This window comes from Salvia miltiorrhiza, chromosome 8 (genome assembly GCF_028751815.1).
Source record: "Salvia miltiorrhiza cultivar Shanhuang (shh) chromosome 8, IMPLAD_Smil_shh, whole genome shotgun sequence".
Classification (NCBI taxonomy): Eukaryota; Viridiplantae; Streptophyta; class Magnoliopsida; order Lamiales; family Lamiaceae; genus Salvia; species Salvia miltiorrhiza.
The window spans coordinates 52,439,712-52,458,640 of record NC_080394.1 but is presented as its reverse complement, the minus strand read 5'-3'; the positions used below and the strand labels follow the sequence as shown (position 1 = coordinate 52,458,640).

At 43.3% G+C, this 18,929-nt stretch overlaps 1 protein-coding gene across 1 annotated transcript; it reads right to left on the bottom strand.

The window, feature by feature from the left end:
* Nucleotides 1–17,051: 17,051 nt before the first annotated feature.
* Nucleotides 17,052–18,487, bottom strand: LOC130999015 (cytochrome P450 734A1-like). Its single transcript, XM_057924478.1, has 2 exons — nt 18,031–18,487; nt 17,052–17,647 (listed from the first exon to the last, which is right to left on the bottom strand). Exons 1-2 carry the CDS (start codon nt 18,274–18,276, stop codon nt 17,207–17,209), a joined length of 687 nt encoding a protein of 228 aa, XP_057780461.1. The 5' UTR covers nt 18,277–18,487; the 3' UTR covers nt 17,052–17,206.
* Between the last annotated feature and the right edge of the window lie 442 nt (nt 18,488–18,929).

Sequence of the window (18,929 nt, the reverse complement as noted above, 5' to 3'; positions counted from 1 at the left end):
GATGAAGTCAATGAATATTTCTATTTAGAGAATATACAAAAATTATAACTCTAATATTTTAAATGTGAATGCGTGTGTGTTAGCGCGTATTCATGATTTTGTATTTAGATAGGTTAGGTAGATAACTAATCTTATTTCTTCTATATTATTTAGCTTTATTTTATTTTATTTTATTACAAGAGGGTATCCATTGCGATTTAGATTTGTAATGTTTATAAAATTCACACACCGAGTTTTACAAATATTTATGGGAAATGAATAGTGCAATATGATAATAATAATAATAATAGTCTGATTAATTACATATATAAGCTTACAAGGAAAATATGAAAACAAAGTAACAAACCAAAATCAAATTTGTATTTATATTTATAATAAGATAAAAAAGGAAACCTACGGCAGCATCAGACATAGTACATGAGTTGCAGGCAGCCTTTTCTCAAACATAGCAGTAGCCGTCTTTCTGTTCTCACTTCACCCCAATCTACTAATTATAAAGATATCAATCCTTAATTAACCTAATTACAATAATAAGTCGCTCAATTTTTTACACTTCCTGTTAATAAATTAATTTTGTTTCTAAATATATGTTCTATTTCGAAAACCTATAGCAAAATAATGCATAATTTATATATTTTACCCTTCTACTAATATTGATATTTTCATATGTTTGAATTTTCAATATAATAATTATAAGTAGAAAAAAAATGATCATTTATATATATATATATATATATATATATATATATATATTTCGACGGGTTGGAAGATTTTAAAAAGGCAAAGAGACCGTTCGCTATCATAAATTAGTTTCAATAAAGTTATTGACTTTAAATCCAATATAAATTGTAAAGAAGTTAATTAATAATGTGATAATGTATTAAAATTATTTTCCTAACTATCATTTGCAGAGATGAATTCAAATGGGATATAGCGTCGAAGTTCAGGGTGTAGCTGAAGAATTTTAATCGTTATTATGACATTAATGTGATAGAATAGAAATATAGGCCCAGTTTTAGGATTTAGGGTTTAGAGTGCAACTGAAATATTAGAGAGAGAAAATCGAAAAGAGAAGAATTAGAATGAAATAAAATGAAAAAAATAAAATCATAATTGAGTTATTTTATAATAATGAGTATTACTTATAAGAAAATAAGAAAAAAAAACATGACGTAGAGGAACTTATTATTTTTTTAAGCTTATAACTTGCCTAATTTTATAGCTTATAAGCTTTTTAAGAGTTTATTTTGTCAAACACTTTGAAAGACCTTATAAGCCCTTGAATAACTTATAAGTTGTTTAGTATTTAGAGGGTGTTTCGTTGAGCTTAGCTGTAATATAAAAAATTTAAATGCTAAAATGTATAAAATTTACATACTGTGCGTAGCACAGGTGCGACACTAGATATTTTAACGGGACAGAGTAACATATACAAGCTTACAAGGAAAATATGAAAACAAAGTAACAAAACAAAATCAAATTTATATGTATATTTATAATAAGATAAAAAAAAAAAAAACCTACGACAGCGTCAGACAGAGTATATGAGTTGCAGGTAACCTTTTCACAAACATAGCAGTAGCTGTCTTTCTGTTCTCACTTCATGTCCTTAATAAGTCTTAATTAACCTTAATAAGTGGTGAAACAAAGAACCAACACCTAGACTAAACAGTAGTAAACGACGCAAATTATACCTAGTTGCAACTGATCGGAGAAGGCAAAGGAAGAATGCTAGAACACGAGAGAAACTTGCTGTTATATTCAAAAACAAGAGATAACGTAGATACATTGAAGCACGCATGTCATATTTATAGATTACATGGGAGGGTAAAACAGTAAATTCATCCATGGTGCATGCGCCTCGCGTGGTCGAGGGTAGAATAGTAATTTTGCCTTCACGCGGGAGATTTCACCGCGCTTTTTATTGATTTCGCTGATGAAGAGCACTCCTCTGACGAAAGCGGCTTCTCTGGCGAAGGTGACTCCTCTGTCGTGCGTGATTCCTCTGGTGAGTGAGATTCCTCTGACAAGTATGACTCCTCTGGTGAGGATGATTCCTCTGACGAGTGCGCTTCCTCTACCATACTCGTTCCGCTGGTGGGGCCGATTCCTCTGATTTACATCATTTCCCTATTCTGCATATATCACTCCTCATCAACCACTCCCCCCTCTAGTCTGGTTGAACCGGGTATTCTTCGTGTTCAACCAGCGGAGTATTGTTAAAACCAGCGCTGTGCTGTTTTCCTTGGTCCCTGCAAATCATGAAGATATGAGAGTTCTAATATTGTAAGAAAACAAAGGTGAGCCTTGTAAATTGTTCTCTGTCGTTTTTGCTACCCCCCTGGTCTGACTAGTTCACTCTGGAACGGTGCAACTAGTCAGAGGATTCGCCCGCGTGGATGACGTCACCCGCATTAAATGCCCGCCCCTTCTACAGTGCTTTTTCCGTATCCCGAGGTTACTTTTTAACCTTTGCGTCCTTTCGTCTCTCCGTAGAAATTCTCAGCCATTGATTAATTTCCGTATGCCACGCGTCGTTCATCCCGTATGGTGATAGTTGCCCGCGTACGTTACTTAGTCAGTTTCGAATTTCTGCTTCCCACTATTCATCTTCTCCAATTTTTCCAAACTCCTTCATCTGCGATTTTCGGCGATCCTCCCCCCTGTTCCGGCGTACTTTCAATTACCCTTCCGTCCCGATATTTACAGTCAATCTTTCTTTGACCTAGGTAACTCGCGTACCCTCCTCTCCCAATATTTGTAATTAGTTGTAGCGTAGTGGTGTAATTGTTGGTGCTCTGATTGAGCGTGCTAGAAACCCTATGATTAAAATTTCCGGCCATGGCCTCCACTTCCGTTCCCCAGCCCTCGCGGTCGCCCTCTCCCCGAGATTCTTCATCTTCCTCCCCCCAGCCCCAGGGTCTCGAAAACCTTCATTCCCCTTCCACTTCACACGATTCTCAGGCTACCCCGAGTCCCTCTAGGCCTAAGAAGAGAACTAAAAAAGTGCCCCAACTCCCTAAGACTGTTCCCGCGTCTCGCCTTAGCTTCGCGGCGATGGAAAAGATGAGGAGCAAGTGTCGTTGCCCTGAAGGCTTAAGATTCGAGGCCTTCTCTAAAGCCTCGAAACCCCCGGAACAACTTCGTGACCATAAAACAATAGCCGTCTGGCAAGCCCAGATAGACGATGGTCTACGGCTTCCTCCCTCTACTCTTTTAGTCGATGTTTGCAATCATTTCCACATCCCTTTTTACCAAGTCACCCCTTCTGCCATCCGGAGACTATACGCCTTCCACATTTTATGCCGTGCTCACGGTGTCGGAGATACCACCAAATTATTCTGTCAAACCCAGTCCCTTCGTATGCAGGGCAGTCCCCTGTATAGCTTTGCCGGTCTTCAGAAATATCCCACCACCTTCTTTTCTTCCTTAAATTCTTTTGACAATTTTTTTTATTTAATTACTGTTACGTGCGCACCCTCGTTGGTTCCTGGCATGATCACGATGCCTTGGAGCTGGAGTGGCATAATCCACGAACCACCTATAAACCAGCCTCTCAGGCTGCTCCATCCGCCTTTGACCTGGATGTCATAGCCCAACTCAATGCCATAAATGAGGCCGAGCCCCTATCCTGTAGATATCTCGCCGAGAACAATTCGGCTTTGGCATACAATGGCTTATTTCCCCTATATCCAAAGAAATCAATAGGTAAAAAATATGAGTTGGAAAATATATTAACTTTTGTTACCCTGATTCCAACAACGTAGAATTTTTATTTGCAGACATGGCTTGGAGGGCCAAGTGCGGGATTAATTTGGATGACGCTGCTTCTCCCACTCGCAGCGGGGAACGTGGCTCGAGAGGCTCTGCTTCCCGTACGGGCCCTTCAGAACAACCCACCATGCCCGAGGTGGAGGCCTCTCACCCGATGACAGAGACTTCTGGCAAAGGAAAGAGTGTTGAAGCCCTGTATACCTTCAGCTCAGAGGACCCGGAGGTTGACGTTAATGGCCTTATTCTTAGGCGCAAACGTTCTGGCACCGGTGGGGTATCCGGTGCTGGTGAGGAAAATGTCCTTGTTGTGGACATTACTGATGAAGTCCCCTCGTCCGACTCGGTCCCAGAGATCGCCCCCACCGAGCTCATAAGGAAGAGGAAGAGGGGCTCTCTGGTCTCTGTGGGCGAGAAGGAAAGGCAAGAGGGCCTGAAGAAGGCCGGCAAGTCCATTGAACCAGCGAAAAACTCTGTTGGTGGTTCGAAGGTTCTCTCCTCTGTTGCCGGAAAAGGCAAAGGCAAAGTTGTGGCTCCTCCTGTTGAGGAGTCAGAGGATACTATTCCTGGCCCGATTTCAAGTTTATCAGGGCAAGAATTTGTTGATGCCTTGTCCGCCCGTGTCCACTCGAAGGACAAGGAGAAAGTAGGGAAATTGCCCCGCGGGACACTGACCAGTCAGCTTGGCCAGTTGGCTCTTCAGGTACCCTGCATCTTGTGCTTTTATTTAAAGATTAAATTAAATTACTAACCTCTTGATTTTTCTGGCGAAAAGCCATTTCTCTGGCAAAAGTTATTTCTCTGTTCTGATATTGCCCGCTTTATTTTTCTGCAGGTGGAGTCCCGACTTTGGGGGGCCATCCAATGCATCCAAGACTATGATGCATTGGAGAAGGAGAGAGAAAAAGAGCAGGCAGATGTAGCCAAGCGCGATGATGATGTTGCTGGCGTAGTGGAACGTCTCAGCAAAGCTGAGGCGGAGGCCGTTGAATTGAAGGCCAAGCTGGCCCAGGTAGAGGTAGAGAAAGCGTCCCTGGCCTCCGAACTGGCAAGGGTGACGAGGGAGAGCCATGAGAGCCTTGCCAGATTCAAGGCAGGGTATGAAAATGATTACAAGGAGGCCAGGCGTGACTGGAGAAGAACACTTTTGGAGGCTCAGAACCGTGCTTATGTCCTAGGAGCGCAAGATTAGCGTCTGGAGTATTTCTTATCTCCACAAGGCCAGCACTTCCTGGGGGTGATGCTGGAAGGCACCTTGGCAGCCTTCAAACAAACTCCCGAGTATCTGGAGGACTTCGGGCCCCTCTTTGCCTACGTGATAAAGCAGTCCGCCACGAGGGCGTTGGAGATGGCAGGGGCGACCCCGGAGCAACTTGCTACCCTGGATCTGCGAGCCTTGATGGAGAACATCAAAGATGAGGATGTGAACAAGCTGATGGGGATCCCTGCGAATTCCCCGGGGAAGCCGGAGTGGTGGTATCCGGTGTTGGAGAAGGCCCTTCCTTACTTTGCCTTTGGGGTCAGGTCTGGCTCACTGCCCGCCGCTCCGATGTATATGCCTGCCTTCTCTGCTTCCCTGGTGGGATTTGTGAACCGGCTGCGGGATCCAACTGGTAACAGCACCCGGACATTTTCTCAATACAGCATGAAGCCTCTCTTGCCCTCTGATCTGGCGCCCTCAGCTTTTGATGATTCTGCTTCCTCCTCCTCCGCGGTGGATCAGCTTTTTGTCCTGTATAGGGATGAAAAAACATACGTGCAAGAAGCTGTGAAGCTGTTGGACGTGGAGACCCGTCTCCCTAAGATGAAGGAAACTGGCATGCTGCCGGTGTTTACAGAGGGAGCCCCTTCCGGTCAGGTCTCTGCAGGTGGTGTCCCTCCTCTGGTTTCCTCTGCCTCTGCTCCCGCTTCCTCTGCTCCTGCTCAAGACTCATCTGTCCCTCCCGCTTGATGGCTCTGATTTCCCTTTTGACTCGGCAAACATTATTGTAACTTTTTTAATTTCTAAAAACTTGGTACTTACCTCTGATGTTCGATGTATAGCATGCCTCTTTGGCATTTTTTTTTGAATGAAATTACTTCACCACTTGTCTTGCCTTTAGATTTCTGTGCTGGTCTTGCTTTCCTTCGTGCTTCGTGTTATTTTTGTTACCCATTGATTGTTGAGCTTGCATTCCAGATCTCCGACTGTGATGTATGTTTTCGTATCATAGAGTATGATTTCTACTTTTTGTCGAAGTCTTTTGTGCCTCCTCTGTTGATTTGATTTGGCCCGCTGTGCTTGTTCCCGATGTTTCTCTGATTTTCTCCTTTAGGGGTTTCTCTGATTTCTGCTCTGCGGGTTCCGCTGATTCCTCTGGCGAGGACTTTAGCTGACTCCTCTGGCGAGGATTTTGCTGACTCCTCTGGCGAGGATTTTGGCTGACTCCTCTAGCGAGGATTTTGCTGACTTCTCTGGCGAGGATTTTGGCTGGCTTCTTTGGCGAGGATTTTGGCTGACTCCTCTGTCGAGGATTTTGGCTGCTGCTTCCCATCCAAGCGTTCCTTTGCTGCTTCCCATCCAAGCATTCCTTTGCTGCTGCTTCCCATCCAAGCATTCCTTTGCTGCTTCCTATCCAAGCATTCCTTTGCTGCTTCCCATCCGAGCTTGAGCATTCTGCGCGGAGCATGGAAGACCCGGTGGGTGCAACCAACTTTCGGGGCTTACGATTAAATAGTAACCCTCTGCGCGGAGCATGGAGGACCCGGGCGGTGCAACCAACTTTCACGGCTTACGATTAAAAGAACACCCTGCACGGAGCATGGAAGACCCGGGGGGTGCAACCAACCTTCGTGACTTACGGTTAAGTGCAACCTCTGCGCAGAGCATGGAGGACCCGGGGGGTGCAACTAACTTTCGCGGCTTATGATTAAGTGCAACCTCTGCGCGGAGCATGGAGGTCCGGGCCGGCACAACCAACTTTCGCGGCTTACGATTGAGAGAACACCCTGCACGGAGCATGGAAGACCCGGGGGGTGCAACCAACTTTTGTGACTTACGGTTAAGTGCAACCTCTGCGCGGAGCATGGAGGACCCGGGGGGTGCAACCAACTTTCACGGCTTATGATTAAGTGCAACCTCTGCGCGGAGCATGGAGGGCCGGGCCGGCACAACCAACTTTCAGCGGCTTACGATTGAGAGAACACCCTGCACGGAGCATGGAAGACCCGGGGGTGCAACCAACTTTCGTGGCTTACGGTTAAGTGCAACCTCTGCGCGGAGCATGGAGAACCCGGGAGGTGCAACCAACTTTCGCGGCTTATGATTAAGTGCAACCTCTGCGCGGAGCATGGATGGCCTGGCCGGCGCAACCAACTTTCGCGGCTTACGATTGAGAGAACACCCTGCACGGAGCATGGAGGGCCCGGATGGCGCAACCAACTTTCGTGGCTTACGGTTAAGAGAACACCCTGCACGGAGCATGGAGGGCCCGGATGGCACAACCAACTTTCGTGGCTTATGGTTAAGAGAACACCCTGCACGGAGCATCGAGGGCCCGGATGGTACAACCAACTTTCGTGGCTTACGGTTAAGAGAACACCCTGCACGGAGCATGGAGGGCCCGGATGGCACAACCAACTTTCGGGGCTTACGGTTAAAAGAATACCCTCTGCGCTGGTGGCAACGTGATCTCACTGCTCTGCTGGCCGCATGATCCCTCTGCTCTAGTGGTAGCGTGATTTCTCTGCTCTGCTGGCCGCATGATCCCTCTGCTCTGGTGGCAGCGTGATTCCTATGCTTTTCCCTTGACTTGCTGAGAAGCAATTTTTGAATTTGAAAATTGGGGACTACGGGTATACACCCTACTCCCCCCTGGTACCATCTGCAATACTCTGTATGAACATGTTGGCCCAATTACTCCTTATTCCAACTCCGGCCCATTAACTCGCGTAAGCCCATTACCTCTTATCCCTTTCTTAAGCCCGAGCCCTTCTCTATATATACCCCCAACCCTTCACGGCCTAGCTTAGAATCCCTCATCTCCTTTCTGCCGCCCCAATCTGATCTCCTCTCAAACCCTAAATCTCTCGATCCTTTGTCTCTCGTATCATGTGTCCTTCCTTATCTTGGTTGTAAAGCACTCAGTCGGGGGAGTAAGTTCTGTATGAAGGTCCACAGTATTGGAGGCTGAGAAGACAGGACTCTCCCCCGCCTGAGGGTTTTATCTCCACGATTTTTGAAGAAAAATTCTTCGTTGCCCCCTTCTGATTTTAATGTCCTTTCTTTGTGGCATTTTGACTTGTTGCTTTTCTTGGTGTTCTGCAGGCATGGCGCAGAGAAGCCGAAGTAGTAGATCAAAGAAGTGGAATTGTCCCGGCGGAGAAATCAAGAATCCCTGGTGTTTGCTTTCCCTTTGACCTGTTAAGCAGCAGTTTTTGTATTTGTTTCTCCCTTGTCCTGCTAAGAAGCAGTTTGTACTTTGAATTTGTAAATTGTGGGTTATGGGTATACACCCTACTCCCCCATTTGGTGACATGTGCAATGCTCTGCATGAACATGTTAAGTTCCATGAACTTTTCTTTCATTTCACTGATCTTGCAGTAGTATGCCTTCATCCGCTGATCTTTGACATTATAAGCCCCTGACAACTGTTGAGCCACTAACTGGGAGTCTGTCTTGATGATGACACATTCAGCCTTGAGTTCCGACAGAATATGCGCCCCTCTGACCACGGCCTCGTACTCAGCCTCATTGTTAGACATTCGGCAAGTAAACTTGATAGCAAACTGATACGTCCCATAACCCGGTGAGGTGATGTACACCCCAATTCCACATCCCTCATTTCTCACTGATCCGTCCACAAAGGCAACCCAAAATTTTGGTATGGGACGGCGAGTGGTTTCTTGGATGAAATCCGCCAGAGCTTGTGCCTTGATTGCCGTTCTCGGCTCGTACTCTACATCATATTCCCCCAACTCGACAGCCCACTTGACCATTCTTCCCGACAGATCCGGGCGCCCCAACACTTGTCTGAAAGGCAGGGCAGTACGCACCACTACCCTATGTGATAAAAAATACGGCCTCAACTTTCTTGCCGTAACCATGACCGCCAGAGCAGCCTTCTCGATTTCCGTGTAGTTTAGCTCGGGACCTTGAATGATTCTGCTGACAAAATAAATTGGTCTCTGATGACTTCCCTCTTCTTTGATTAGCACAGAGCTGACTGATTCTTCCCCCACGGCTATATATAGATACAATGTCTCTCCCGGGACTGGTTTGGTTAGAGTTGGGAGCCTCGCCATATACATTTTAAGATCCTCAAATGCCGCTCGGCATTCTGCTGTCCATAGAAACTTAGTTCCCTTCCTTAGGATTTTGAAAAACGGCATGCTGCGCTTTGCCGATCGTGAGATAAACCTGCTCAGAGCAGTGATGCGCCCGTTCAGAGTCTGCACTTCCTTGATCCCTCTGGGTGGTGTCATTTCCATAATGGCCTTGACCTTCTCGGCATTAACTTCAATCCCTGCAGGCGTAACTTTGTAGCCCAAAAATTTCCCTGTTGTGACCCCAAAGGTGCATTTCGCTGGATTCAACATGAGCCGGTGATTTCTGACCACAGTGAAGATCTCCTCCAGGTCAGAGACATGATCCTCTGCCCTGACACTCCGCACGAGCATGTCATCCACATACACTGAGATATTCTTGGAGAGCTGTTCTTTGAATATTTTTTCCATCATCCGCTGATACGTGGCCCCCGCATTTTTCAAACCAAATGGCATACTCCTCCAGCCATAAACACCACAACAGACGGCGAAGGCCGTTTTAGCAATGTCTCCCTTATTCATTTTAACTTGGTGATACCCCTGATATGCGTCCATCATGGATAATAAAGCACATCCCGGAGTGGAATCCACCAGCTGATCAATCCTCGGCAGAGGATAGTGGTCCTTTGGGCAAGCAGCGTTCAAATCTCATGTGTACCATCACCGCATTCGAGATCCATTCCGGGTATTGTACTTTCTCTATGTGTCCTGCTTCCAACAGCCCTTGGACCTGCTCTCTGATTGCAGCGTCCTTCTCGGCCCCAAAATTCCTTGTTCGCTGTTTCACTGGCTTAACTCTAGGGTCCACGTTAAGGCAGTGCTCTGCCAACCTTCTGTCAATTCCCTTTAAATCGGCGGTGCTGAACGCAAATACATCTGCATTTCGCCGAAGACAGCTAATGAGCTCGTCTCTGACTTGATCACTCATAGAAGACCCAATTTTGGTCTGAAAACCATCTTTCCCTGGAAACAGTTCGATCATGTTACAGACATCACTTGTGGAAACCAGAGCGGTCTTCTCTGTACTGTCCCTGTCTTTCAGTAAGTCCGCTAATTCCTGTCGCTCCTCTGCCGGGGCATGCACCTCGCCCACTTTCCCCTTCTTCCGTGCATCTGATCCCTCTGTCAATCTTTCCCTTTTCTGCCCCGCTGAGTGTGTAAGCATTTGAACGTGGCACGCTTTCGATGCCGTTTGATCTCCACAAACTTCTCCCACTCTTCCCCCCTCGATGGGGAATTTCATTTTTAAGTGAAACATAGAAATCACCGCCCTGAATGCCATCAAGGCAGGCCGGCCGAGTATTACATTGTAGGAAGGCTTTGGCATATCCACCACCAAAAACTGCACCATCCTAGTTTTGCTATTAGCAGCTGCAGTGCCGAGGTTTAACGGTAATTCCACATAACCCAAAGGCATGACCATTTCTCCCCCGAACCCAAATAATGGGGCATTCGTTGGCTCAATGTGAACTTCGATTCCCATGTTTTGAAGGCACTCCTTATACAAGATATTCACGGCGCTACCCGAGTCTACAAAGACACGGTGAACAATGCAGCCTGCTATGTCCGCCATGATCACCAGCGCGTCGTCATGTGGATACATTAATGTGCGTAAATCCTCTGTCCCAAAGGTGATAGCCGGCTCCTCTGCCGCATTTGTAATCTCCATAACCCGTTTAGAGTAATAGCCCAACTTGACTGCTCGCACAACTTGTTTCTTAGCCCTATTTGACGTGGGTGTCCCGTTTTCTCCGCAAATCATATGAACTTCCCTCCTATATGGAAAATGAGGTGCCTGCCTTTCCGGTGCTTCTCTGCGATTATCCATGTTATCCTCGATTCTGCGATCCCTATTATTCCCCTGCTCTTGTCGCTGATCCCGGTTATTTCTCTGATCCCTCTGATCACGGCGTGGTCCCTCTGATCTCTATGATCCCTCTGATCATTCCGCCTCTGGCCCTCGGTTCCTCTGTCAATGAATTGGTCGAGGTTTCCCTGGCGCACCAGTAGTTCCAACTGGTGCTTAAGATGTCCGCAATATTTTGTGAAATGTCCATAGACATTGTGATACTCGCACAGCTTATTGTTAGGCCCCTCCTGTGGCGGCCCGTCCCGATAGGTTCCTGGTGCCCGAAAGAATGGCTGATCTTTTATCAAATGAAAATTTTCCTCTTGTGGTTTATTCAGGGGCGTGTACTCAGTAAACCGCGTGACCTCGTTCACAGTACGTTGTTGCCGGGGCGACATTTCTCCCTGGGGTGGGAGTACCCTTGGAGGCAATCCTCTGAACGGGGCCCTGTCCTGGTGTCGCTGTCTCTCTGGTGCTTCCTCGGCTCTTTTGGCTTTATGTTTATCATTTTCTGCTTTTCTTGCCATCCTGGCGTCCTCCAACTGCAAGTAGCCTGGCAACCTTGCCATAATATCATCGAAATCCCTGACTGGCCGTATCTGTAGCTCATCAAAGAAGAGCCCCGGCTTAAGCCCTCTGACATATGCACAATTCTTGATCTGTGACTCTGCCTCTGGCACCTCCAGGGCCGCGAGATTAAACCTTGCAGTGTACTCCCGCAGTGTTTCATTTTGATCTTGCTTGATGTCCATCAGCGAAAGAGCTGACTTCCCTACCCTTCGCGAGCTCGCGAACTGACGTAAGAAACGAGTCTGCAAATCCTCAAATGAGTGAATAGAATTTGGGGCAAGCGTCCCAAACCACAACTGAGCTGGTCCGGTCAAAGTAGTGGAGAAGATGCGGCACTTGATACCCTCCGTGTACATGTGTAGCGTAACCAGTCCCTCGAACCGGTTGAGGTGGACCTCTGGATCAGTGGTGCCATCATAATCCAGAGAAATGGGCTTGTAACTTCTGGGTAAAGTATCTGCCAAAATATTATCGGAAAAAGGACTGCGATTGCTGATAGGGTGGAACCTTGAAGTCTTGGCCCTTTTATCCTCCTTATGTCTCCCCTGCTCCCTTCTATCCTTTGTCGCGTCATGAGCGTGACGCTTGTGAACCCTATGCCCGGGCCTACCAGAGGAATACTCTAACTCCCTTTCCTCTGATCTCTCTGTGTAGCGTGATCTCTCTGAACGATGGGACCTTTCTGCCCGATACGACTTCTCTGCTCTGTTTGATTTCTCAACCCTCTGCCTTCTGTCCTCCCTCTGGGATTTTTCCCTCAGTGATTCCTCCAGATCCTGGAGTTGGTGCTTCAGTTGTGACACCTGGTCTTTCAGTCGCACTTTCTCTTTCGGCCTCTCCTCCTCGAACACAGGGGAGATGGACTGACTATCAGACTCGTCAACCATTTCCTTCATGACAACGCTATTGAGCCGAACTCGGCTCCCCTTTGGCCTTTTCTCCTGTGCTCTCTCAGCGGGTAGCTTCTGTATTTCCCCAACGACCATAGCCTGTTTGTTGTTTATCGGATTGTTTACCTCCTGAGCAGCGGGAGGTGGAGCCTCAGTGCCCTGCAGAGTGGTCGCTCCAACCAGGAGAGCTGCAGTGGGAATGGTGGATAGCATTGGAGTCCCCAGTGCCTGACGCATATTAGCATAACTGAGTAAAGCCATCATTTGCTCTGCCAGCCCGAAGTTAAGCGATCCCCCACCAGACGTAGGGGCCAAGCTTGGCATCTCTGAACCCGGTGTCACCAGAGTAGATCTCTGGAGGTTACCATTCAGCCCTGTCAGCGGAGTGGCTGGGATAGCCGGAAAACCTGGCGGCACAGTGAAGGTGGTGTTGCCCTGCAGACCGTTGAACAGTGAGGTAGGCACCTCAGTAGTGAGAGCAGCGGAGTCAAACTCTTTTTCCAAGGCGCGGTGAGCATCAGAAGATCCCATGGTACCTGCACATAAACAGAGTGAGAAAGAATCCAGACGGAAAATGAATAGATCCTCCTTTACTGATTGAAATCCCAATACGAGAAATCCCGAACACCGGCACAGAGGCCGTTAAAAAATTCCCCTCAAGATAACTCTATACCCTGGGAAATAAACCCAGGGCATAGATTGAAACAACAGAGCCCGAATGGCAGAGCGACGACCCAGAGATTCCCCTCTCAACTCGTAAGAAAACCCAAAGACGGATATAAACAAAGCATCAACCACGAAATTCGTTAGCGAAACACGTCAGAAATGATAGAGAAAGCGAAGTATGCAGGAAAAACGAGCATCATAACTCCAAATTACCATAATCGTGCAGTAAAATAACCACAACACCCAAAAATAACAGAGTTATCACAGCAATCAGCTGGATTATTAGCACAGCGCATTAAACAGGGTATAAAACGAAAATTAGCCGCAGAAAACATGGAGAACACCGATAATTATCACCCTTAGACGAAACACACCCGCAAATCAACAGCGCAAGCCCAATCATAACAGGAACAGAGTATTACCCCACAATCCACCGATAGAAAACGAAGATTAGTCGCAAAAACATGGAAAATATCGATAGTTATCATCCTCAAGCGAAGAACACACGCAAATCAGCAGCGGAAGCCCAACATAACAAAAACAGAGTGCTAATCTGCATATTACCGGTGCAAAACCCGTGAATCCACAGCAAAAAACCCAACACAACCAAAAACAGAGTACTACACCCCCATCCACCGATAGAAACATCAGATCTGTAAGAAAAACCCCGATTCTACAAAGAAACCTCACATTCGTCTACAATTAAACCGATCAATCGGTAAATAAACACAAATCCCCCCAATTCACGATTTGCGACCTTCACCACCTTTCCCCATGCACCAAAAACGTAAGTAAACACAGATCGCAAAAGATTAAAAGCAAATCAGCCCGAAAAACGTAATTAATGGATCGAAATCATCTGGGTGCCCGAATTATCGGCTCAAACGGTACCGACACACGCAAACCCGATTGGAATTTCAGATCTGCATGCGCCGGCGACCACAGACTCACATCCTAGCTCAGTTACTTTCCCACAGACGGCGCCAGTTGGTGAAACAAAGAACCAACACCTAGACTAAACAGTAGTAAACGACGCAAATTATACCTAGTTGCAACTGATCGGAGAAGGCAAAGGAAGAATGCTAGAACACGAGAGAAACTTGCTGTTATATTCAAAAACAAGAGATAACGTAGATACAATGGAGCACGCATGTCATATTTATAGATTACATGGGAGGGTAAAACAGTAAATTCATCCATGGTGCATGCGCCTCGCGTGGTCGAGGGTAGAATAGTAATTTTGCCTTCACGCGGGAGATTTCACCGCGCTTTTTATTGATTTCGCTGATGAAGAGCACTCCTCTGACGAAAGCGGCTTCTCTGGCGAAGGTGACTCCTCTGTCGTGCGTGATTCCTCTGGTGAGTGAGATTCCTCTGACAAGTATGACTCCTCTGGTGAGGATGATTCCTCTGACGAGTGCGCTTCCTCTACCATACTTGTTCCGCTGGTGGGGCCGATTCCTCTGATTTACATCATTTCTCTATTCTGCATATATCACTCTTCATCAATAAGATATCAGTCCTTAATTAACCTAATTACAATAATAAGTCGCTCAATTTTCTACACTTCATGTTAAGAAATTAATTTTGTTTCTAAAATGTATGTTCTATTTCGGAAACCTATAGCAAAATAATGCATAATTTATATATTTTACCCTTCTACTAATATTAATTTTTTATATATTTTAATTTTCAATATAATAATTATAAGTAGAAAGATAAAAATGATCCATTTTTTTATATATATATTTCGATGGGTTGAAACATTTAAAAAAGGCAAAGGGAACTGTTCACTATCATAAATTAGTTTCAATATAGTTATTGACTTTAACTCCAATATAAATTGTAAAGAAGTTAATTAATGATGTGATAGTGTATTAAAATTATTTTCCTAACTATCATTTGCAGTGATGAATTCAAATGGGATATAGCGTCGGGGTTCAGGGTATAGCTGAAGAATTTTAATCGTTAATATGACATTAATGTGATTGAATAGAAATATAGGCCCAGATTTAGGATTTAGAGTTTAAAGTGCAGCTGAAATATTAGAGAGAGAAAATCGAAAAGAAATGAATTAGAATGAAATCAAATGAAAAAAAAAATCATAATTGAGTTATTTTATAATAATGATTATTAGTTACAAGAAAAAAAAAAAAAAAAAAACTGGCGTAGAGGAACTTATTTTTTAGAAGCTTATAACCTGCTTAATTTTACAGCTTATAAGCTCTTTAAGAGTTTATTTTGCCAAACACTTTGAAAGACCTTATAAGCCCCTGAATAACTTATAAATTGTTTAATATTTATAGGGTATTTGGTTGAGCTCAGCTGTAATATAGAAAACTTAAATGCTAAAATGTATAAAATTTACATACCGTGCGAAGCATAGGTGCAACACTAGTGATATTAAACAAAGAAAAAATTAATAAAAAAGTTAAGCACACGACTCCCGATAACTTGATAGGTCGAAGACTTGTATACATTATTACGCAGCTACTCTTATGAACTGTAAATTAGATTATGGTTAAATGACAACTAAATTAAGGATTCAATCATTCATTTGAAAACAAGCTAAAATTTATTGTATCATGAATATACACTTTGCACGCTGACATGGTAAATTTGCAAAATTGAATTGAGATTATCAATACAATGGAGAAGCAAATGAAATTTTTTGAACTCCAAAGGAAATCAGTTGACACATATATTGATCTACAAATATACTTTAATTTACAAAGTATATAGTTTTTGGTTTGATAAATAACAGCTATCAAATTGATCACCGATGACGTATGTTATAACTTATCAAAACTAGCACACATCAAAATTAAATGATATATTTAAATAAATAAATATAAATAATATTAAATAGAATTAAAATATAAATAAATATAAAATATATTTAAAAATAAAATAATCCACATCAATCACTCAATAAAATTTCAAATCTAAAACTTTTAATTTTGTATAAAGTATAATGACAATTATAATTTTAAATGATTTGACAATTAAAATTAGCCTTACACATTAACATTTGAGTCTCATTTAGCTACTCATATAAAAATACAAATTTGACAATTTTATACGTTTTAAGACTATTTTGCCCTAAATTAGGGCGGATCGAATTCAGGTTTGCGCGCGAGTTAGGTACACTTGGCACTATTAGTACCAAAAGTACCAATATATATATGTTTAATAAAGCCTTATCTTAATAATATGTCAACTATATATCTTTAATAGGAGCAGGAACATGTCCGAGTTATTATCAGAGATTGAAATGAAGTTGTGCATATGGCAATATAGAAGAGACTTTTTCTTGTGCTCAATGTTATGACAGCAGAAATTATAGCAATGGTGAGTGATATTTTGTTAGCATGGAACGTCATCTTATTAACATTGAGTGCTACTGTGATGGCACAATTAATTGGAGGAGGAGGGACAACTTTTACTCACTAATATCAATGAAATTATGAAGGCAACAACAATTCATATGCTTATTCACATAAATCAATAGAACGCCTACTCATAGGCCATAGCCTCACTAAAATTTCTGAGTACTGTGCTCGGAGCCTTGGAATATCGTTTGGATTGAAATAATTTCTTCTCTGATAAAAAGATATGAATGAATAAACATAAGCTCCCCCCTCCCCCTCCTCTACAACAGACTACAACAAACTCTCATTTTCGTTTTAACTATATAATCTCACACAAAAGCAAATAGTGGGCCTCTAAGCCCGATAAATATTGGTATGTTTAGTCTTATTGGGCTTCAAATGGTCCACATTGTTATGGTCTAGGAGAGATATATTATTGAAATATCCGGCGCAATTATTTTATTTACTATTTCTTAATGAGATTACCTAACAAAATTTCACAAATTAGTTTAATCATTTTTCACACCACAGCTACTAACATTACATTTTTTTCATCTAGACCAAAATATCAAAATATATTGATCAAATTCAAGACATGACTTGTAAAAAGTAGACAAAACACAACAACTTGTCGGGGAGTTTGGACATATTATGAATCCACGCATTCTATAACTGCGATCTTCACTTCCCAATTTTTAGGTATTCACTGCAAACTTCTATTGAAACACCAATTTTGGAATATTCAAATTAACAAAGAGAGTCTACTCCTAATCATATACTAAAATTCAATTTAGATGATCAGATAATTTGGTAAACACAATAGGTGCACCATGCTGCGGATGGAGTAACGTGACAACCGAAGGCGTGTGTCGATACTTGGGTGCAAGCTGGAGAGAGAAACGGCGAAGAATCATGACGATGGCTAACTTGGCCTCTAGAATGGCCAGGTTTTGGCCAATGCATCGGCGGGCGCCCGACCCAAAGGGGAGGAAAGCCATTGGGTGGTCCGCGGCTTGGGTCGCACCTTCCGCAAATCTCATTGGGTTAAAATCGTGTACATCGTCGCCCCATCGACTCGAATCATGATGAACGGCTATGATTGGGATCAAGAGCTCAGTACCCTGCTGAATGTGGATCCCGCTCAACTGCACATCCTCTTTGGCCCGTCTGATCATCGCTACTACTGGTGGGTACAATCTCACAGACTCGTTTATAATCATTCCCAACTGCATATAATTAAGTCATTTAAATATAGTAGTTAATTCGACAAAATAAAAGAGAAAATTTGATCAAATGTGAAAAACGGAGCTGTGCTTGTCAAGATTTCATGCACACCAAAACAAACTATATTAAAATATTATGCTAGAAATAGTATTTTTAATAGCTAATTCTGCAGGTAACATAATCTATTTCTAGATCCATAAACATCCTTATCACGAAATTGTCTTGTCATTCACTGCATGCATTTCTAGTTCCATTATATTGGGTTTATCATTAATCCACCCCACAAATGACGTTACTTGTTTTTTTTTTTTTTTTTTGAGGGAACGTTACTTGTTTTCTATGTACAGAAAATAGAAAATTTTAAAAATAAATATGACAGTATTACCAATTTGAGCTTGGCAAGATCATCTTTAGTTGGAGTGTCACGTGCTCCGCACACCCTCAAAACCTCCTGACGTGCCTCATCCTGCCAGTGGATGTGCATGGCCAAGAGCAAGGCTGTCCACGTCAGCATGGCCGATGTCGTATGCGTGCCGGCGAAGAAGATCGTCTTGCATTCCTCTACGACGTCGTTATCCGTTACGGCTGATGGATCATCTGAACGACCCGATTCATCGGCAGCGTTCATCATCACCTCCAATAAATCGGTTGGACCATCACTTTTGTTGTCCCGATTACTGCTTTTCCTTCGCCGGTCAATAAGTTTCAACAACGATTTCCGAATTTCTTTAGCTAATCGCCGAGAAATTCTACTTGTTGATGTTGGCAAGAACCTGGGATAAAAAAAAATTCATAACCAAAAAACTTTTTTTGCGTATATAATCTCGGAGTTGTCAAACATGGAAAACATACAATTGTTGTAACTCACAATAAAGTTATACAATATGAACTTAGTAACTAGATTGTTGAATTCACATTCAGCATCATGAGTAATAGTTTCTAGTCGATCAAATTCCAATAATTTTATTGGAATATTTTGTTATATTTGGTTGTTCGGTAGATGAAGACAGATTTTTTTTTAAAATATATAGTAATCAATAATATGCTTAATTAGATTCATAATACATTATGTTTCTATTTGGTAAAACTTAATTAATATATTCATCCACACCTAATCCAAATATCATCACGAATATCAAACTTAGTATAACCAGTACCCCGTCTAGTAGGTAATTTTTTAAGAGAAAAGTAGGTAATGTAAGAATTAATATAAAATTAAATGAGCAGTAACATACATTAAAATCATGGAGGCATGCGTATCTGTATATTATGATGCATTAATTC